Here is a 22,273-nt window from a genome sequence, read left to right as displayed (position 1 = left end):
CTTGCCCCTTCCCCAGCCAAGCAGAAGCAAAATGAAGCCAAAATGCTTCATTTGCATAATCTGCATGAGTAAGTTTCTTAACTCATGCAAATTATGCAAATGAAGCATTTTGGCTTCATTTTGCTTCTGCTTGGCTGGGGAAGGGGCAAGGAGAGCTGGCCACCTACAGCCTGTCCTGGTGGCTACTCAAGTAGTTGAACCTTGAGATGGGGAAGAAATGGAGATAGTGACAGATTTTATTTTCCTAGGTTCCAAGATCACTGCAGATGGGGACTGCAGCAAAGAAATTAAAAGACGCTTGCTCCTGGGGAGGAAAGCTATGGCAAATCTAGACACCATCCTAAAAAGCAGAGATATCACCCTGCCAACAAAAGTGCGTTTAGTCAAGGCTATGGTCATCCCAGTTGCAATGTATGGCTGCGAAGGTTGGACCATAAGGAAGGCCGAGCGTCAAAGAATTGAGGCTTTTGAACTCTGGTGCTGGAGAAGACTCTTGCGAGTCCCTTGGACTGCAAGGCGAACAAACCAGTCAGTCCTAGAGGAGATCAGCCCTGACTGCTCTTTAGAAGGCCAGATCCTGAAGATGAAACTCAAATACTTTGGCCACCTCATGAGAAGGAAGGACTCCCTGGAGAAGAGCCTAATGCTGGGAGCGATCGAGGGCAAAAGAAGAAGGGGACAACAGAGAATGAGGTGGCTGGATGGAGTCACTGAAGCAGTAGGTGCAAACTTAAATGGACTTCGAGGAATGGTAGAGGACAGGAAGGCCTAGAGGATCATTGTCCATGGTGTCACGATGGGTCGGACACGACTTCGCACCTAACAACAATAACAAAGTTTCTTAAAACCATTTATTGCCAATCAGAAAATAAATGATCCTCTAATTGAAAACTGTAAACAATGAATTTTCCAGCATAGCGATAAAGGTGCCCCTATCCTTAGCAGTCCATTACTATCTCCATTTCTATTCTGCAGCTATGCTGATCCAATTAATGTGTCCATTTCAGTCACCCAGATCAACACTTTCTTATGACAATGTGCAGCATCTCATTTGACTCCCAGTTTTGAGGGACAAGATGTTTTGCTGGGATAACAAGGAGGTTTCCATGAGGCTGCTGTCAGGATAAAACAGAGGAGAGGAGAATGATGTAGAAAGGGAGGGGGTATAAATGAGGCAAAAAAAGAAATATATAACCAAAGGGCAAGAACATGATAAGGGTGAAGTTGTTACTGTGACTTGCACACAGTTTAACAAATCACAGCATCCTGTTTTTCTTGGGGCAGAATGTGAGTGATCTTTAAAAAATAAATACAGACTATACCAGACACACTGGCAATAATGCCTCCCTTTCATACTTAGAGGGCAGAAGTTTTTAAATGGCAGAACTATGGACTTTCTCATTGCCTCCTTACTGAGGAGTGCAAGGAATGTCCTGTTCAGAGGACTGGCTTGCATTTGAAAATTCCTATCTGCTTTCAAGACCTGCATCATTCAGGGCTTGGGCCATACTGTGCTTGTTTACGTCAGGGAGAATGTTGACGTCAGCACCCCACTGGGCTTTGGAAATGTACCCCAGCTGTATTTTCTCTGGAGATGTTGAAATTAATAGTCTTGAGAGAGCTGAATGAAAAGCCTCTGTGGCTGGCTTGCTTTGTTGATTTCTCTGGCACTCTGATGAAAATTCTTCAGGGGATTCAAGGGTTGCATTTTGAGTAAATATTTATTTCGGGTCATTTGAAGCAGGGTATGAGAGCTACCCGGATGATAATGTATCTAGAAGATAAATCATGAGAGAAAAGGCTGATAGCATGAGCAGTGTTTCACCCACAACAGCAGTTTTCCAAGGAACCTTTGGATTTCTTGGAAAGTTACACTGGGATGATCAATAAGAGAAGAAAAGAAAAGATGCCCCTAAAAGTCCACTTTATCATAATTAGGTTCTAGGCCACACTTATACTTTATGCAGAGCAGTGGGGAGACACCACAAAACTATGCAGCTAAGGCCAAACTATCAGTGATCCTGGTTATCTTTGGAGTTCTGGTGGCATAGGTCAGTGATACCCTGATCTTGATGGCCTTTCTTGGGTGCATTACCATATATGACCCACCCCTCCAAAAATGGCCAGTGATGGGCCTGGAAGGGATGGAAGGGGAGAGGCCCCAAATGGGTATGTATACAACTATACCTCCCAACCATATTTTGCATGATCATGCCACTTCTGGGGCTTCTCGAAGCCTGAAGAATGTTTTAGGGGTTTCTCAATGGTAAAAAAAATTGAGAAAGGTTGGCCTAGAGGTTAGCCTATTCTCACCAGATCTGGAAACTAAGCCCATAGCAGGGGTTGGGGGAGGAATGTGGGGGAAAGAAACACAGGGCAAATCAGCCTTTGGGTATTCAATGGTACTGACTGTAACAGGACAGTGACGGACACTTCACAACCTGATGTCAGGTTACTCCCAAAGGGGACAGAGTAAAACTGGCAGATAGTCAGAACATACTCTCTTAGTCTTTGGGAAGGAAGAGCCAAATGACAGATGCCCCCAAGGTAGATTATAAATTCCCAGGACACAAGAAAAAAAATGCAGTTCCATCTTGGGCAGCTCTTGAAATAGGTACAAGCTATGATGGATTAGCTTTCCCCCTAGGGACGCCATCTTGTCCATACAGTGGAACACAATGCAGAAGAGTCCCAACCTGGAAATCTAAGGTAATGATGAAGTCTAAACTTCTGCAACTTCAAGTAAGGCTAGCCTGTCCTAAATTAGACATCATTTATGAAGTGCATAGTGCAGGGACAGAGAATAGTGTTTTCACCTTTTCTTTCTTCCCTTGTTAAGCTTGAAAGTTTGAGCAGCACATGTGTATTCTTTTATTCCCTTATTAAACTTTCATATATTTTAATTAATTAAATCTAATAGATGAAAATGTACCACAGCTATTCCATCTTCCTATCTAAAGTGTGGTGATGGGGAGGGGCAGTTGAGGTACTTCTCATCCCTGGAGCTTGGTAGTTCTAAATTACAAAGTCGTGATACAAGCCCCCACAACTCCTTGGAGAAGCGTAGTGGAAGGAGCAGCCTCTCAACAGCAATGCATGTACAGAGTGGCAGATGTATGACTCCATCTGGGAGGACAATAAAGTCAGAGCCCAGTGGCACCTTAAAGACCAACAAAGATTTATTCAAGGTCTTAAAGGTGCCACTGGGCTCTGACTTTATTGTGCTACTTCAGACCAACACGGCTACCCACTTGAATCTATCCAGCCTAAGTTTCATTGGTGGTGGTGACTACTCAGCTTGTACCTGGCATCTATGGGAAGGGGTGTGTTGCCAAGTAGAGACTTTGTGGCCATTGGATTGTTCAGACCTCCCGGGGCTCAATCAGAAAAAAAACAGGGGAAAGTTTGCAAGCCTGTTCCTTCCCAGTATGCATGTATTGAAGTTGTTTGCTCACGTGCACTCCTGATTATGAAAAACTGGAGTGCCATTTGTAACGGGCTTTTGTGAAAGGAAGCTCTTCATCCTCATCCCTCCCCACTCAGCATGATCCTCCTGCATTTACAGTTCGCACAAAGAAAGAGAAGAATGGGCAAAAAGCAGCAAGAGTTGAACTTGTAGCTGACTATTGTGCGAAGCAAAGCCCAAAGGCCATGGGAGCTGTTCTTCTGGTAGGAGGTTGAAACAGAAATAAAGGCAGCATTCTTTGTGTATGTTCCCCTGCAGAAAATGGTATGAACCCGGATCTGTTATGCTTTCCCACTTCAGTCCTTTTTCCTATAATGTGATTGAAACCAGTGAACAAATTTTGGTGGCACAAAGTATGCATTCATGTTTTAAAGCACAGCATTCCTTTCAAAAAGGAAACATTATTGTGCAAAGAACAGCAAGACTACTAAGTCGTTTTCTTGTAGAAAACCTGCCCTACTGATGGTCTTTGGATGCCACAAAAGACAAACAACCTCCCAAAAGCACTTCAAATGAATTCCCATACTGCAAGCCAGACCCTACTTGAAATGGAGTAGTATTTGCATTATTTAACAAACTTGCTCTGTCCATGAGCTCAAAATCAACTTTAAATTACTACACCTTCCTGATCCCCATTCTGCTTTGAAGAGGAGTCCTGGAAGCTTGCATTCTTCCAGCAGTAGGAGCTCTAGTAGGGCACTGCTTGACTGCCTCTCCATCACCAGCATCACCCCCCCCCCCATATCAGTGTTGCCCACTGCATATCTGCCACTGATGGCAGCTGGGGGATCGACCCACTTTGACACTAGTGACACTTTGCTTAACATGCATGTCTATCTGCAGGCATCATCCACAAAGGAGGCAGGAAGGACAAGAGGGGAGAGTCAGATGTGAAGCCTGCAATTCTGAGGGCCCTACTGAATAGCACTGAGGCTGGCTTCTGAGCAGGCCTGCCTAAAATTGCCATCTTGCTTAAAGAAGAGCTTTTTTGGGTCCCTCACTTTTCACTACCCGAAAGAATACTGAGAGGCTTACAATCGCCTTCCCTTCCTCTCTGCACAACAGAGGTTGTGTGAAGCTAAGAGAGCTCTGAGAGAACTGTGACTGGCCCAAGGTCAACCAGCTGGCTGCATGTGGAGGAGGAGTGAAAATCCAGTCTGGTTCTCCATCTTAGAGGCTGCTGCTCTCAACCACTGCACCAAGCTGGCTCTCGAGAGGCTTAGCTGACTTGGCAGACTCTTTACACAGCCAGAGCCAACCTTGAATCAGGTGTGACGTCTGCTTGACAGTGCTGCTTCTCCCTGAGCACAAAGGCAAAGCCGCTAGCACTCAGTCCATTATCAGCTGGCCTGCTGACGAAATCCCAGGGGCCAGCACCTTCGATTCTTGGTGCCAAATGCAAACGTGGAACACAGAATGTCGGTGAAGCTTTTAGGATGGGCACACAGAAGCTGCAGTGATGGCCCAAATCAATGTCTTGTCAACGAGAAGGCTTAGGACATTTGCAGTTCATTTCAGATAAAAAATTAATGAAAGGCTGCAGTCTACTTTGCTGCCCTTTATGGTTTGCTTGGGAATATCAGGTCACCTGGTTAGCTGCCCCTGGAAACTGAATGCTGAGTGAATGTCTGATTCAGTTAGGTGATTCTTCTTGTTAAGCAGAACTGTAATGAACAGCAAATTCTTAAAGCTCTGCCTACCAAGAAGAATCATGCTCTGTTGGCTAAAACTGCAAATGTACCATATTCTATGTTAAAAGTAAATCTTTTGTATTGGCAAAAATGATGGCCTGCACATCGGGTTTCAGTATATCACCTATGTCCATCTGTGTTGTGGTTATCTGTGTTTATTTGAATTGTATGCCATTAAAGGTAATCTATTTCTATATCAGTTAAGTGATGTGCATTAGTACATCTCAGGGTGTGTGTGGGGGATTCTACTCCCCTACCTGCACAGATAATAAACCTGTGCAAATCTGAAGCATGTTTATTTCAATCAAACTGATAGCGAAATCTTCATGCAAACAATCTCTTAATCTATTCATAAATTACGAGAATGAGACCGTTTTCAGGAGTGTGAGGGGTGTCCTATTCTTAAAAATGAACACAAGCCAAAGTTGAAATGGAAAGTCGAAAACCTATGGGCTTACACACTAGAGAAACAACTGGGATTTTTATTTTCAGCTCTAACAGGATATGTCAATCACCGCAAAAAGGGGATGAGATTATCCCTTATTTTTCTGACCGTTTCTGTAATCTGACAGTTTGAGGTTCTTGCAGAGGTATGGCATGAAGAAAGAAGGGACATGAATATGTTCATGTGATAATTCTTTTGTCAGGCACCATTAGAAAAGAAAATCTATCAGTCATCACAAGTACCGTGCAACCTGAGACATGCAGCCAGCTGGGTGACCTTGGCCTAGTCACAATCCGAATACAGCTGTTCCACAGAGCAGTCTGGACAGAGCTCTCTCAGCCCCACCTGCCTTACAGGCGGCCTGTTGTGAGGAGAGACCCAGAGACTCCAACTGGTCCCAAATGCAGCAGCTTGAATTCTTACAGGGACTCAGTGGAGGGAGCATATGACACCGGTGGTTGCCCAACCGCATTGACTCCACATTGGAGATTGGTTCAAGGTTTTGACTGGTTCAAGGTTTTGATATTGACCTTCAAAGCACTAATCGGTCTGGGACCAACATATCTGTGAGACTGCCTCTCAGGGGTGAGCGCTTTGGTGCAGTTCAGTAGCCTCAGTAATCACCGAAGCCCGAGGTGGCCAGGGCCGCAGTGCAAAGATGGGTCACAATCTGCTCAGGGTCCCTGGCCCCAAAAAGTGAAACTGGCCTCAACTTGCTCTGGCCTGGTGGAATGCTCTGCCAACCGAGATCAGGGCCCTGCAGGACCTTAACCAGTTCCACAGGGCCTGCAGGGCACAGGTATTTTGCCTGGCCTACGGTTAACATCTAACCGTATGAAAACATCCCTTGAAGAGAAATTATTAGAACAACAAAGCAAAATATACCACCAAAATAAGAATACCCTTCTTAACGTTTAATTAGTTGGCAGACAGATTAGACTTAAAATTATTTTTATGTAAAATGTGATGTTAAAGTTATTGTATTTTAGGCACTGATGGTACCCATCCTGAGACAGGAAGGGTGGGATATAAAAATAAAGATTTATTTATTTTCACATAATCTTCTCCTAGGTCCTGGTTGGCCCAGTTGGAGACATCCTGCTCCTTTGAGCACAATTCCTTCTGTTTTCCCTCTGAAACAACAGTTAGTCAGATAGATTTAAGTGGGTAGCTGTGTTGGTCTGAAGCAGCAGAACAAACTTAGAGTCCAGGGGCACCTTTAAGACCAACAAAGTTTTATTCAAGGTATGAGCTTTCGTGTGCATGCACACTTCATCAGATACAATGTCCATGTCTGAGGAAGTGTGCATGCACATGAAACTTATACCTTGAATAAAACTTTGTTGGTCTTAAAGGTGCCACTGGACTCTAAATTTGTTCAGTCAATTAGACTGTTAGGACTATCTTTCTCCTCTCTCTTTACAAAGTTGTTTCTCTTCTGAATAAAACTATTTGTTCTTTAAGTAGCTGGTGCTCGGCTCCTCTTTTGTACATTTAAATTCTGCCAACGTATACATTATCACTGATCTACACTAGTCTATGCATATTTCTTTCTATCATCATATATATGTTTGTGTTTCAAAGGTGCACAGGGCAGGCAAAGTTTTTGAGGCCTGGAGAGAATAATTAAACAGCCAATGGAGAAAGTTTGATTCTTGCAAGCCAGTGTTTCACAGTATTATTTCACAGTATTTCTTCATCCACTGAGAGAAACTGTATAGGTGGATTCAGGGAATTTTGTAGCAAAGATTTAAAGGCAAGAATTCCCAGGTTGTTCCCTGATAGAAATAGATCACTGCTGCAAATCACTGCCTGCTAATAGCCTTGTATGTGAAATATATCACTGACACAAGAGCTCCATTAATGGATGTCGGTATAAAGAAAGATGACCTGTCCACTTGTGGGCAATGTCTCCTCAGAAGGAACCTTGGCATTTACTTACGTTAAAGCAATTTCCAACAAATTAACCCGCACAAAAAAGTACACTACCACTCAACTGCCTCCATTGAAAGAAATCAGAGATTTGTCTGGATTCTCCTAGACAAGAAATTGCTGGCTCACAGGCATGGTGACACTTGAAAATACATGTTGACCTATAGCCAGTTGGCTAAACTAGATGCCGGAAGTTCGATCATCAAGCTCCAGAGCATTTTCCTTTTAGAAGAAGCAGCAACATTCGGCTCTGCTTTGGATCAGGGTCATGGTCCTGGGGAGAGTGGGGGGTGACTGCACAGAGGAAAAGTTAAACAACCGATGTTGTAGTCCTGATCCTAAAACTCCCTCAGTTTCTACTGACCAAGGAAGTCTTCCAGCATCTCCTCCGGATTGACTTTTGGATTGTGATCTCTTAGGGACCTTTTTCACATGAGGAATTTGCCTGGTTGCGGGGCTAATTCCTACTTCCTGACAACGTTGCACCAGTCTGGGGTGGTCCCAGTGCTGTCATGGTTCTGGCCATCAGTTCCCCCACTGCGAGAAAGAGAATCAGCTGCAACTTTTCCCCACTTCGGGGGTGGGACGTGGAGCCACAAATCCAGGCAAGACAAGGGGCTTAATTGATTGATTCATTGATTGATTGGATTTATTCACTGCCACTTCCAAAGCCAGTCCAGCTCATGGTGGTTTACAATAAAAGAATAAAACCCCCAAAACCCCAAAACAGGGCCCTCAGCTCTTCCAGGAACTCATTCCACCAGGTCGGGGCCGGGATCGAGAAAGCCCTGGGCCTGGTCGATGACAGGCATGCCTCCTGGAGACCTGGGATAACAAGCAGATTCATACCTGCAGAGGGCATAAGGAGACAAGCAGTCCCTCAAATATGCAAGGCCATGGATGGCCTTACAGGTAAGAACCAAAACCTTGAACCTGATCTGGAAGCTAATTGGTAAAAACTGCAGCTGCCTCAGCAGAGGCTGGACATGGATCCTCCAAGGTGATCTCGTGAGGACATCAGAACAACTACCACCAAATAAAAAATCAGGCGGCAGCACAGTTTTGCGTTTTCTGTGCAGAAAGGGTCAGGGAGAAGCATTCTTGGGTAAAATCTAGTAAGCGGTCCCCCATGCAAGTTCAGTGGTTGTTTTATGCTGTTCTTATACCTCTGGCCTGTTTTTAATGGATGTTTGGTTTTTACATTGATCATGTAAGTTTTATGATTGTGTCATATTGTTCTTATTTGTGAGATTCAATATTATGGAAAGGTAACGAAGAAATACTAGATAGAGACAATAGACAGAAATGCTACCCTGTTCTTGCACTGCTTTAATTTGTTTTACTGGTGCTTTTTGTAGTAGAATTCCCTGGATAATTAACAGCCCTGAGCCTTGGGATAGAAGGTTCTAAATCTACATACTTAAGTGCCATCAGGTTGCAACCAACTTAAGGTGACCTTAACAATGGGTTTGCAATACAAGTAATAAGCAGAGGTAGTTTGCCAATCTCTTCCTCTGCAGAGTCTTCCTTGGGGGTCCCCCATCCAAGTACTGACTTTGCTTAGCTTCCAAGATCTGTTGTGATCAGACTATACTATGCTGCCTGCCCACCCAAGTCCACATACATAAATAAAAAAGCCATATAGAAAGAATTAGGATGCACTCACCTTTATACTTTTGGAGCTCAGCATGTTCTCTCTTAATGTTTTGCTTCCTTATTGCATGTCTCAGGTTGGTCCTGTTTGTTGTTCCTCATTATTGCTGCATCCTGGACAAATGTATTAGTTCTGTCTGGGATTTCTTGATTTGGGGAACAGAACTCCTCCCTGTGTGCAAGGCAAGCAATGGCATCACTCTCTTTCTCACAGATTCTTTGGATCTCTCCTTCTACTTGTCTGGCTGGTGACAGTTCTTCACCTCCAGCACCCTCCTCTGCCATCGACAGCAGCTCTCTAAGGCTTTCTGCATACTCTGCACGAGGGCTCTTTTCAAAGTGCCCATTTCTGGATAAACCGTTTTCTACAGACCGGATTTCCTTAATGGCACATCCATCAGTCTGCATTACACTATGGGCCACCCCTTGGCAAGGGCTGCTATGCGCACAGTGGCCCTTGGGGGATTGATCAGCCCCAATTATTGTGTTACTTGGCTTGGATTCTGCCTCAGGGTCATCGAGGCCAAAAGTTGGCATTTCTTGAGCAAGGAACTTCCTGGTCTTTCCACTGGAGCCCTGATCTTCATCTGCAAATGGATTCCTTCCACATCTTTCAGCTTCTGGCATGAGAAGACTCCGGTCATCTTGAACCTCTTGTGGCTTAACATTCTTATCTAACTCCTCAGTGCATTTATGTTTCTTGACTGCCTCACTGACCACAGTTTGATTCTTCAGTTGCTCAGTTCTAGGGTGTCTCTAGAATGAAAAAAGGCAATATTGTGCTTTGCATTTTTAAAAACTTTTATGCACATCAACATAAGCCTACACATCCAAAGTTACCAATATTAGTAATTAGTGAGTGATCATTCTTTAGTGGTGAGAAAGCTATAGCATCTTGATAGAATGTCATTATCATACTACATTAAATGGTGACTGTACTTCTGATGACACGCTGGCCCTCTGACTGGCCCTTAGGGGGGAGGGCCTAACCCACTGAAGGCCACTCAGAGGAACTGGCACACCATCAGGAAGCACCAGGCAGCCTCAGATTGGCTCTCACTGTGTGGGGCCTCCTCCCTCCCCAATGAGAGCCAATCACAGACCATACCACTTTCCAATGGTGCGGAAACTAGACCAAGCACTCTGTGGCTGCTCCACTGCTCACCCCAACACTGCCTGCTTGGTAAGTCCCATTCCCCCTCCAAAAATTGCTACCAGCCTCCCCAGCCCACAGCTGCCTGTGGCAGCCACCCAACCACACTTCTCACCATCCTCCCCTGCCCCTCCATGATGGTGCCACTGCAATCCCTGGCCCACTGCTGCCCTCTGAGGCCTCCCTGATTCCCTCCCCATCTATAGCCAGTGGGGAAGATCCCCACCCCCATGAAGGCACCATTGTGCTCTCCAGCGCACTGCAATCCCCACCCTCCTGCCTACTGGGAGACTGGGAAACACCCTCCTGCCATGCTCCAAGCCTCCTGCCCCTCTCTCCCTGATCTTCAGCCTCCCAGGGGAAGGCATGCCATACACACTCCCTGCTGCCTACCATCTCTCTCCACCTGCCTGCCAGGGGAAAGCACTGAGCCCTGACTGTGCATGCTCTCCACCACCCTCTGACGTCTTCCTGCCCCCCTGGATGCTGGGGCGCCATAGGGAATCCCACCTGCACAGCCTCCGCATTGCCCATGCAGCTCTTACTTCCCTCCTGCCTCCCACTATCAAATAAATGGGATCATACTGACCACTTTCTTATTTACCAGCCTAGAGTGCTGCACATTCTCCCCAGTCTGTCATAAGGTATGTGTCCAATCCATACCATAAGGATTAAATAAGCTGTCACGGCCTATAATCACATCATCCCATTTGTTGTGCTTCCAGAGCACCACTGTCTGCCTCTGCCTTACACCAGCGGTCAGCATCCTTTTATAATTAAAAGCCCAAATAACACCACCGTTCAGAGCAAGAGATCATAAGCAACATTCACTAATCTGCATAAGTGAAAATACTGAACTTAATGTGACGAAATATTACTGAACATTGACATGTTGATTAATAATCTGTAATGTTTCTGCAACCCATTCATTGGCTTGCTGTGAACTGTTTATTAGAAAGTGGCACACATCAGATCTCACAATAACTAATAAATATATACTAGATCACCCTGTATGACTACTTTAGCATGCTAGTATACAACTGTGCATAAATTGCACTTGGTCTACTGGTGACTGTTCACCATCACATCTAAGAAGCCCTTTAGGCTCACAAAAATCTTCACTTGACCTTCCTCACATACTGCAGCTTCTCAGCTTTCCAACATACTGTAATATAAAGACTTTGTTCTCTTTTTTTAAAGCATCACTGGTTCTATATTGAGCCACACTTAGCTGTGGAGCCCTAGGCTGCAGTTCCCTGTGCTGTGGAGCCCTAGGCTGCAGTTCCCTGTCCTACTGCTTGATTTTCCACACTGCTCTCATCATCACATCTAAATCCCAGCTCAAGGAATAAACGGTTCATCTCATATTGGTTTTTTCCCTTGTTGGAGCCCAGTGACAGCAATGGGGTTTAAAGGCCTTAAGAGGACTGACTGCAAATCTCCCAGTGTCTTCTAGTCTGCCCCTTGGTGACTAGGAGAAAATAATAAAGGAGTCATAGTGCTGCTAGAGTATTAATGGAAAGTAAGAGGGTGCGGTTTTTAGTTTTATGAGAGATTTTCGTTTCCTTGCTTGTTTCAAGCATCTAAACAGATGTTCCATAGCCTCACCTGGTTATCTAGATCCTCTTTTACGAAGGGTAGTTCTTCAGCTTCTTTGGCATCCCATCTGTAAAGCAATACATAAAACAGAGTTGTCAGTTTTTCAGATAATAGAATTGTAAAAACCAGACTTTCCAATAAGCTGATGATTTACAGCAACTGATTTTAAACAATACAAATCAATCAGAAACATATAAGATAAAAATAGGACAAAAACTGCAACATGGGTAGGAAAAGCACTTAAATGAAATAAGACAGCCTCCAAACCCTTGTTTCCTTTCTGGAAGAAGACTGGTTTACAAAGTCTCAGATTGTTATGAGAATTTTAGTACTCTACTCACTTTCTTAGCTCAAGGAATGATGATTCTCCTAGAGAAGAGAGTTGATTGCAAGTTTAGGAGAATAGGGCTATAGTCAGCTAAGAAAGGTAATTGCTTTGTTACCCTTACTTTTTTCCTCCTGGTTCATCAGCCCAGAGATATCAAGAAGAGGAGCTTATCTTGTGCTAGGACCTGACAGCCAAAACTAGACATGACAATGTCCATGGGCTTGACTAATGGGCACTGTTATGTCTGACAAACTAATGAGGCCATTTTTAAAAATGTCACAGGAACCCAATCCTGACTTGGTCTGCAGCATGCTGGGATGAGGTGCTCTTGTCCCCCTCCCCCCCCCTACCTTTTCATGTACCAGAACAGAATATTTAGAAAAGCCTGAATACAGCCTGCCATTTTCCCTGCAGTGGTGACTCTTCAGTGAAGTTGAGATTTTTAAAAAGTTTTAAAGCCCTACTGGATTGGGAGAGGAATGGGGAGGGATGCCTTCATCTTTTTATTGTAACTGAGGATATACCGCCTGTTCCAGACACATTGAAAAGAATGCCCAGACTGGGTTTTGCTTTGTTTTGAAAAACCATTTCTTTAGAAGAAGAAAAAAATGGACTGCCTACATTTGGAACACGAATGTAGGATGGCATCAAGTGAAAACAGAAAAAAACACACAAGTTGTGAGGCTGAAAAGGGGAAATCCCTCTGTGTGAAAGCAGCCCAGCATGCAGATTAGAGGGCTTCAAGGACAGTGGTAAGGGAATGTATTGCTATCACAGATGAGCATTGGACCTAATAGTTTGCCATGTTCCTAATGTGTCCAAATTGAGTCACTGCTGGCCTAGATAAAAAAAGGAAGAAGCAAAGAGCTCTTTGGCCATCTGAATTTTCCATTGCATCTCAAAAATATCTCTCCCCTCCAACCACCCTGAACTGGGAAACAGTGTTCATTTTCTGAATTCTATCACTGGTCCAAATGTGTTCCCATTTTTGCCTTCTGGGAATATGTGTGTGAATCGCCAGCCGTTATGCTTTAGGGGGTCAACTCCCATTGCAGGATCACAAAGTTAAATCTGAGTTATCTCTATATATATACAGTTTTATTACGGTCATAGACCAGCATAAGAAACATCCATTAAAACCAGGAATTAAAACATCTTAAAATATAGAGAATACAAAAGGTAGAAAATACAAAAGGTAGATAGACACAGCTGTCCAGATTCATTTAAAACAGACTATTCTATTACGAATTTTGATCGCTGCTGCGCAGAACTTAGCAACTCTATAAGTTGTGTTGTTTTCTATATCTGCAAGCAGCAGAGAAATGTAAAATTCTCCCGAGTGCCCTGGGAATCTGCCTAGCAATGGAAGAATTAGACTAGTTCGAATCTCATTATAGAATCGACATTGAAAGAGAACATGTTCCATGGTTTCTACATGCCCAGAGCCACAGATGCATTTCCTTTCAGTATAGGGTATTTTCTTATATTTTCCTTCTAATACCGCTGAAGGGAAGGCATCGCAGCGTGCCAAAGTGAAGGCCCTCCTATGACTAGGTACTTCAAGCTTGGCCAGATATGTCATAGGGTAAGATGAATATCTATTGGGTTCACTAATAATGAAAGATGGGTTATTCGCTAGGTCCTGTTGGCGTTCTATGTCGGTCAATCTCTGCTTAACAACTTCTTTGGCCTGATCATATCCCATACTCAGTAGGAGCTCAGGAGAGAACCCCAAGAGTGTGATTTTAGTTCTGATGTTTCGTTGCCTAGATGATTGATAGCCATCCTCAGTTGTTAGTGGGGCAAGGCCACGAGGGAAAAAGGACAGTCTAAGCCAGTAATTTAAAGCAGTCAGCCATACTCTAGCCTCCATCTTCATGAAACCTGTCTCAAGTCTCAGAGTAACATTGGAGACACACTTTGGCACTTGAAGAGCAGATCTTAAAAATTTAGATTGAACCCTCTCTAAAGGGGCCAAGTTTGAGGGGAGGCCCAACTGTGTGCCATATTATAGTTGTGACACTGCCTTGGCTTCAAATAATTTGAGTGCTGCAGGTATATATTGTCCACCTTTTGAGTTATCTCTAGCATTGATGATGTATGTTTATTTTCTTTATTTATTGTTGTATTTATATATTGCCCTCCTCTGAGGCTTCCATGAAACTTAGAGCCTCTTGCAGTGCAAAGGCATATTTCACACTCAGCAGCTGCTGCTAACTTGCTGTTGAGACAACCATGTTTTTCTACCATACCTCTAACCAACAGAACCACTTCACACTCTCCTGGCTTTTAAATAAGTGCAGGACAGTGTTTTGCAGCATACAGGCCCCACTGCAGAACTGCCACCTGAGAAGCGTCTCAGGCAGTAATCATTGGAATGAGAACAAGGACCATGAAATGCTGGAGAACAAGCCATGGAGACAACACTCCGCTCCCCTTAATATGCAACTAAGAAGCAAAAAGAAAAAAAATGCTCAGAAACACAGTGCCAGAATGCTGGAAGTTTAGCAATACTCCCTCTGCTTCCACAGTCAGGTGGTGGAAGGAGGGGGGGTTGCACTCAAATTCCTTTCTCTCCTTTAATGGCTGAGTCTGTTTTTTTGTATGCATTACCAATTTTCTAAACGAGCTTCTCTTGTTGATTCAGTAGTTCATCAGACCTTGAAAGGAGGATGAATGGAGCTATACTGCTTCCAGTCCCTGCCATATTTCTACTTAACGGAGTGCTGAGCCATGCACTAATGAGGCGTTCTCATGACTGAGCCACTAGTTGCTGAAAATGAATGGAGGGCCGATTGACAGGCTAGCTGTAGCAGTATGCCAGTAATCAAACTGACCATAGGCTTGCTCCATGCAAACAAAGCAATATTTTAGTAACTGGTTGCAAATGGATTTTTTTGGTCATTGCAGACAGACCTGTTTTAGTAAGTGGTGCTAGCAGAATATATTTAGCTATTCATACAAACCCACTGGCATCAGGTTAGCAAAATGTGATTTTTTTTCTTCCTTTCTTGATTCCTTTGTTGTGCTTCTGAATTGCAGTGGTGTACCGTTTAAAATGTCCATATCACTTCCTATGGTGCTGCTTTTTGCCTACCCTTTCACCATGTGATCTTCTGCAGACTTGTGGGAGGGAATGTTCTAAGTTGAGCGATATAGCACTAAAGCTGTGCTATAGCAGCACCACTGAGGTGATTTGGCTCCACTGACTCATAGATATGATTTTCATACCTACCAACTAGGACACTAACATTCTTCCAGGCGTCACAGACTTGGTGTATGGGAAGGGAACCAAGGCTAAAGCAGGGGCTTGCTTCTTTTCTCAAAAGCCCATGCATGCTAGAGGTAAGAGCTGAAAGTGGCATTTCCTGGATCACCACCCTCTACATCCAAACCACTACATCTTTAACTGCTCCTGCGGAGCGGCAGTAATAATTGAGTAAGGGCAATGTGGGAGGAGAAAGGGCGGGCCCTGTCCGGGATAAAAACTCAGAGGGCCCAATCAGGAGCCTGATTGGGCCCTCTGAGTGTCCATCCAGGTCCATCCCGGTATCGCCTGGCCTAGCCGGGGTGTCGCCAAACAGACAAACAAGACAGCCTGTACGGTGAGTCCTCCGGCTGGGTTCTCCTCCCACTAGGGAAAAGAGCAGGGAGAAGGTCACAGGTCACGCGTGGGTGGGTGGGAGGCCGGCGGCCTTCTCTCGCCTCCGGAAACACCCTCATTGCATCACTGATGCGGCGAGCGTGTTCCCAGGGCTGGGAGAACGCCCCAGGTCGTGGGCGGGTGGGCGGGTGGGCGGCAGCCTTCTCCCAGCCCCAGGAACAGCCTCGACGGGTCTGTGACGCGTCAAGGCTGTTCCCGGGGCCGGGAGAATGCCCCAGGTCGCGGGCAGGTGGCCTCGGCGCATCAGCCCTGCGAAGGCTTCCCCGGGGAGGGGAGCCTAGCACCCATTTTATTTCTGAATAAAATGGGCTTTAATTCTAGTGTTACTAGATTCTGTTTAAAAAACAGATATTCTCCTGAGGTAGTGCGTCAGCTTACCAAATCAGCCGTCACACCACAGGAGAATTTTCACCTGGTTTCTCCATGAGAAGATTTATTTGTATAAATCACAGGAGAGTATATTTTACCTCAGAACATATTGGATTGCTACCACTGGAATAATGAAGTGATAAAAGTTAGGACTATTTTTTTTTTCACATTAAAGACTTGGGAAATTTTCCTGTTAATTTATTTCACTGACAGCTGTGTGTTGGTTTCTGTTTTCAGGTCAGTGATGTGTGACTATTTTTATAATCATTTTAACACTGTTGGTTTCTACCCATCTATTCCTGTCATGAGTTTACATCACCATATCGTCTCCTAGAGTGTGTTGGCAGACAGGCAGGTTAAAATAGTTAAAGTTGGTTGAAATGTGGGTATGGGAGCAGGGAGTGCTGTTCGCTCAGGTGTACAAGATCAGGGTTGGATTCAGACTAAAGTTCTCACCAGCAGAATGAAAGTTCCCTGCCTTTTCTGTTCCACTGCAGCCCACTGGCCTCCAGTAAATGCTGCTCTTGGGAGACAGGGTCTTTGAGAAACAAGGGGGAAGCAGTTGGTGCAAACTTAAATGGACTCCGGGGAATGGTAAATGACAGGAAAGCCTGGAGGATCATTGTCCCTGGGGTCGCGATGGGTCGGACACGACTTCGCAACTAACAAGAACAACAAGCCCTCTGTTTAAGACTGTGCTGTTAGTCATTGCCGACATGAGATCCTGGTGAAGCAATCCCATAAAAGAATCCAGTGATGGGATCCACTTTAACTACCTCCTGAATGGTCAGCTGAATCAGGAGTTGAATTTGATTTCCCTAATCTAGGATTCCAGGTGTTGTAAAGACTATGGTTCATTGGAAGAGCATCTACTTTGTGCAGAGAAGGCCTCAAATTCAATCCCTGACATCTCCAGTTAAAGCAGTGGTTCTCAACCTTCCTAGTGCCACGACCCTTTAATACAGTTCCTTGTGTTGTGGTGACCCCCAACCATAAAATTATGAAAGTGTATTTCACAGAAATTAAACCGAAATTGACCAATGGCATGAAGATCCATTGTTCATGATTGTATATAAATTGGGTTTTTTTCCTGGGTTTCTTAGCTCTGCCTCTTGTCCCATCAAGTCAATCTTGATCTTTTCTGCTGCTCCAGAGAGACGAACGCTCTCGATCTACCCCGCAAGACTGTTGTGTGGGTGGCGCTCCCCCCCCCCGGCCAAGCTGCTTGCCCTGCTATGACCCCTGTGAAAGGGTCGTTCAACTCCCAGATTGAGAACCACTGAGTAAAAAGGGACCAGGTACCTGGCAAAGACCTCTACCTGACACCCTGGAGAGCTTTGCCAGTGAGAGGAAGCAAACCCAAGCCTGATTGACCAAGCCTTACTTGGTACATGGCAGCTTCATAAGGCTTGCAAAAGAAATGCTGTTGCCTCATGAAAATTAATATATTTACTAATATAGCTAGTTTGGTGTAGTGGTTAGGAATGTGGACTTCTAATCTGGCATGCTGGATTGATTCTGCGCTCCCCCACGTCCAACCAGCTGGGTGACCTTCGGCTCTCCACAGCACTGATAAAACTGTTCTGACTGAGCAGGACTATCAGGGCTCTCTCAGCCTCACCCACCTCACAGGGTGTCTGTTGTGGGGAGAGGAAAGAGAAGGCGACTGTAAGCCGCTTTGAGCCTCCTTCGGGTAGAGAAAAGCGACATATAAGAACCAACTCTTCTTCTTCTAATATATTTTAGAGCTCCAGTGGAGCCTTAAAATGCAAATGCAGGCACTTTCCTCCCCCTTTCTAAAGATCATTTATACTGCACATATAGCACAACATGTTCTAACTGGGGGGAAGGGGAATGAAAGAGGTTTAGAACCGGTTTATATGCTAACATAAACATTCCCTAAGGATTAGACAAGCTCATTTACTGAAATGAGTACAAAAAAAAAGAATAATTTGCTGTTAAAAAAATGCAAAAAAAAAAAAGGAAATAAGTGTGATGCATGATATGTATAAATAGATCACATCTAATAGGCTACAAAAGTTCAGCAATGTCTCCCTTCTGGAATACATTTCATTTTCTGTGTGTAACAAATACTAGCCCCTTACCCACTGGGTCTATGGTGCCACTGTAAAAATTGCAGCGTTGTAGGGTACTGAAAAAATTAACATCCCTCTGAGCCCAATTACTTCAAGGGACTTCTTAGACTCACTAGACAATGGAAGAAGGGAGTAAAGACATATTTTACAGTTCTACTCTATTTTGACTAGAAAAGGCAGCATTGCTTTTTATACCCTGCTTTTCACTTCTCCAAAGAGTCTCAAAGTGGCTTACAATTTCCTTTCCTTCTCCCCACAACAGATACCGTGTGAGGTAGGTGGCACTGAGAGAGCTTGAACAGAACTACTCTGTGAGAACAGCTCTAAGAGGACTGTGACTAGCCCAAGGTCACCTGGCTGGCTGCAGGTAGAGGAGTGGGGGATCAAAACCAGCTATCCAGATTAGAGGTTGCCACTAGCTTGTGCTCTAAAGGTACAATGTGGATTGATTCGGCTTTGGCTGATGCTGCGTTGGCCTGCCTCGGCTTCAGCCAAAGTGTCTGAAGTGTCCAAACTGCTTTGGCGTCCATTTAAGTCAATGGCACTATTAACTTTAATAGGATTTTTGGCTTTTCTGCCTTTCCTGGGGGCTGGGGGGGTTAGGTTACAGCCTCAAAACTTTCAGGGTAGTTCCAGGAGGCTCTTTCCTGACGCTCCTCCAAATTTTAAAAAGATTGGACCAGGAGAGTCTGTCCCATAGCCCAGTGGTCCCCAACCTGTGGGCCGCGGCCCGGTGCCCTGCCGGTCCCCAGCCTCAGAAAGGTTGGGGACCATTGCCATAGGCTATAATGCAGCTGATGGGGGCATCCTCTTTGGGAGCCCCTAGAATTGGATCCTTTGGTCCAATCTTTTTGAAATTTTGAGGGGAGTCAGGGAAGAGCCTCCTGGAACTACCCTGAAGGTTTTGAGGCTGTAACTTAACCTCTCCAGGCCCTGGGAAACATGGAAAAGCCAAAATTCCCATTAAAGTCAATGGCGCCTTTGACTTTCCAGGGCCAGGAAGGAAAGGTAAGTGGCCACTTAAAATTTTAAACGGCTGCTGCCAAAGTGCTCTGAAAAGGTCTGAAGCACTCCAAAGCGGGCTGCTCTGGCTCAGTTTTTTTGATGGGCAGTGCATTTCAGACTGCCTCAGAGCAATCCGTCTCTGAATCAGGGCCATTCGAAGCAAATTGCATAACCCTAGTTGCCAATCGCTGCACTAAACTCGCTTTTAACCACTACACCAAGACAATGGAACTTTAAGAGGTTACTTAGGAAGTGTTCTTTCTTCAAGGGTGATTTCTGTTTTTAGCTCTGTGCAAAGAACCCGCAGTTACTTTCATTCTGCTAGTTCTTTATCAGGGGGATTTGTGAATGGGCATGCCAGCTAAACTGTGAGTGTGGGGAACTGCAGTTTTAATCTTTCACAATATTAAATATGAATAATGTATTGAACTAATGCACGTCTACATGTATTGTTGATAATGCATAAATGTTAATCAATATGAATTTGACTAGAGGACATGTGGGAAGGGACCCCCATCTTCCACCCCTCCTGATCAGAACTGCCACTCGACGACTCTGAGAAAGACAAAGAGACATTGAGGATTATGGTTGAACTCATATTCTCCATGCAAATAAGCCAGAGCAAATATAATTCGTTCATTCAGCTTCTTAGAGTCATGGTGTTGAGGGATTTCAGGGTATTTGCTTGAGTGATACAGTCTGTTCTTGAAAGAGCTAGTTATCCATCATACTCTACAAACACTACAACATCATCTACAAGTGTGGAAGAATTGGTTAGGCACAAATCTGCCCTGGCTGCATGAGGAAGGGGCTTCTTGGGGACAATCAAGCCCTAGGGCAGGGGTCGTCAAACTGCGGCCCTCCAGATGTCCATGGACTACAATTCCCAGGAGCCCCTGCCAGCGAACACTGGCAGGGGCTCCTGGGAATTGTAGTCCATGGACATCTGGAGGGCCGCAGTTTGACGACCCCTGCCCTAGGGTTTAGGACAAGTCTCGGGATCATTTCGAGTGGGGCCAAGGGTGACTTGGCCAGCACATACTGTGGTTGCCTTGAGAAAACAGAGGGGCTTTACGCACCGGGATCTTTGTAGCAAATTGGTCACTGAATGAAAAATCGCCATTCAAAATAGTGGAATTCGTCGTTATGCATACCTGCCTTTGTAGTGGAATCCAGTTGCGTTTTGTAGCGTTTCCCACAGGCTTCCGGTCTCGGCAGAAATCGCTAGAAAGGAAGCGCTATTGCCGAGCTCGTCCCACCCCTGGCCGTCAAGCAGCCAATGGGCAGCCGTTAGCATGCTCCCAAACAGCCCCTTTCCCTTTAAAAAAGGTTTTTTTTAAAAAAAAAACAGACCCATTGCAATGAATCTGTGTTAATTCGTTGCAACGGAGAGACCCATCCAGCTGCCTGGTGTGTTTGAGCTGTCGTTTGATCGTTGCCACGCTCCCTCCGAGTGAAAAAAAAAATTCCCCCCCCCCTCACGGGCCCGATTTTCGGCTGAATGAATGTGTAAAAAATAAAGTGACTGCTTAGTAGTGTGCTTAGTGACTGAAGTGTGCTTAGTGACTGAAGGGGAGGGACTGAAGCCGGGGAAGCCTCTAAACTGAAAGAGGCTCGCTGGTGCGTTTATCCCCGCTCGCTCGGAGAAAAAAAAATGGCGATCGCTTCACCGGAAGATCAGAGAAGAGAGCCAGGGGGAGGGACTTTGTAGAAACCGCAACAATGTTAACGCACAGGTCTTTTTCGCTAGTGTTGCAGATTGGTTGCAGGACTGTATCGCTTTCCGGAGGGTGAATCCACTTTTGGGGATTTCCCTGAAAGCGCTACAAGGAAGCGCGTTTTGCAGATTGGTTTCAGGTGTGTGGCAGATTGTCGACGACGTTGTGCAAAACAGCAAATCAGTAGCGTTTTCAATTGGCAACCATTGTGCTATTTTGAAGGCGTGCAAAAAGCCCCAGAGAGACCAAAGAAGCAGGTGACAAGTTCTCCTTCCTTGTAAGAACATTCTTTCAGCCTGTCCAGACCTGTCAATCACAGTAACTTTCAATTTCCCTACCAATACTATTTGTGAAAATAAAGGTGCAATATACACTGCTTGCATCTACACCAAATAAACTTTTTAAAAAGGCATCTTCTTAAGCAGTCACATCACTGGGCACAAACAATACATGCCATTACTTGGATTCCTATAGGACACTGAAAGATGGGAAGGGGATAATGGAGCCATTGCAGTTCTGTGTGACCTGGAAGAATATGGAGCTAGTAGAAAATATAGCAATATGTGACATGTGATCCAAGGCAGGTGGGGGTCCTCTGACTTCATGTTCATTAGGAGAACTCACTTACAAACCCTCACATTGCTCAATGTGGCTTGGAGTGCTGAGAGGTTTCTGATCCTGATTCTTCCCTCAAATAATAGCTTTAAAAGTCATAGAATCATAGAGTTGGAAGGGACCTCATGGGTCATCTAGTCCAACCCCCTGCACTATGCAGGACACTCACATCCCTATCGTTCATCTACTGTAACCTGCCACTCCTTTGCCTTCACAGAATCAGCCTCTCCGTCAGATGGCTATCATAAACATTACCCATTACTGAGAGAGAGAGAGAGAGAGAGAGAGAGAGAGAGAGACTAATCAACCAACTATTAGAAACATTTTGGTTTGGAATTGGTCAAATGAGTGCTATTATATTGTTTACAAACAAAAGCTATGCTAATTTTATTGTTCCAATTCAGGCTGCTTTGGGCCTTGTTCACACATTTGATTTTGGTACTCCAACACTATATAACAGGAGCATACCACCCACAACCCCTCTGCCTGTTTTCCGTGCGTGTACAGCTTCAGTTCACATGAATGTAACTCTGTTTAAT

General features: G+C 44.8%; 1 protein-coding gene across 4 annotated transcripts in view; it reads right to left on the bottom strand.

Annotated features, from left to right (window-relative positions):
- CCDC9B (coiled-coil domain containing 9B) overlaps positions 1 to 22,273 on the bottom strand; it is a 93,129-nt gene that overhangs the window by 8,937 nt on the left and 61,919 nt on the right. For all 4 annotated transcript variants that reach the window (XM_077322900.1, XM_077322902.1, XM_077322898.1 and 1 more), the window contains 2 exons: positions 11,949 to 12,006; positions 9,201 to 9,943 (listed from right to left, as the gene is read on the bottom strand). In XM_077322900.1, the coding sequence (XP_077179015.1) occupies positions 9,233 to 9,943; positions 11,949 to 12,006 (769 nt within the window). In that variant the 3' untranslated portion in view covers positions 9,201 to 9,232. The remainder of the gene's footprint in view (positions 1 to 9,200; positions 9,944 to 11,948; positions 12,007 to 22,273) is intronic.

The sequence above is a fragment of the Paroedura picta genome, chromosome 2 (assembly GCF_049243985.1).
Source record: "Paroedura picta isolate Pp20150507F chromosome 2, Ppicta_v3.0, whole genome shotgun sequence".
Taxonomy (NCBI): Eukaryota; Metazoa; Chordata; class Lepidosauria; order Squamata; family Gekkonidae; genus Paroedura; species Paroedura picta.
This window is presented reverse-complemented; position numbering and strand designations above follow the sequence as displayed.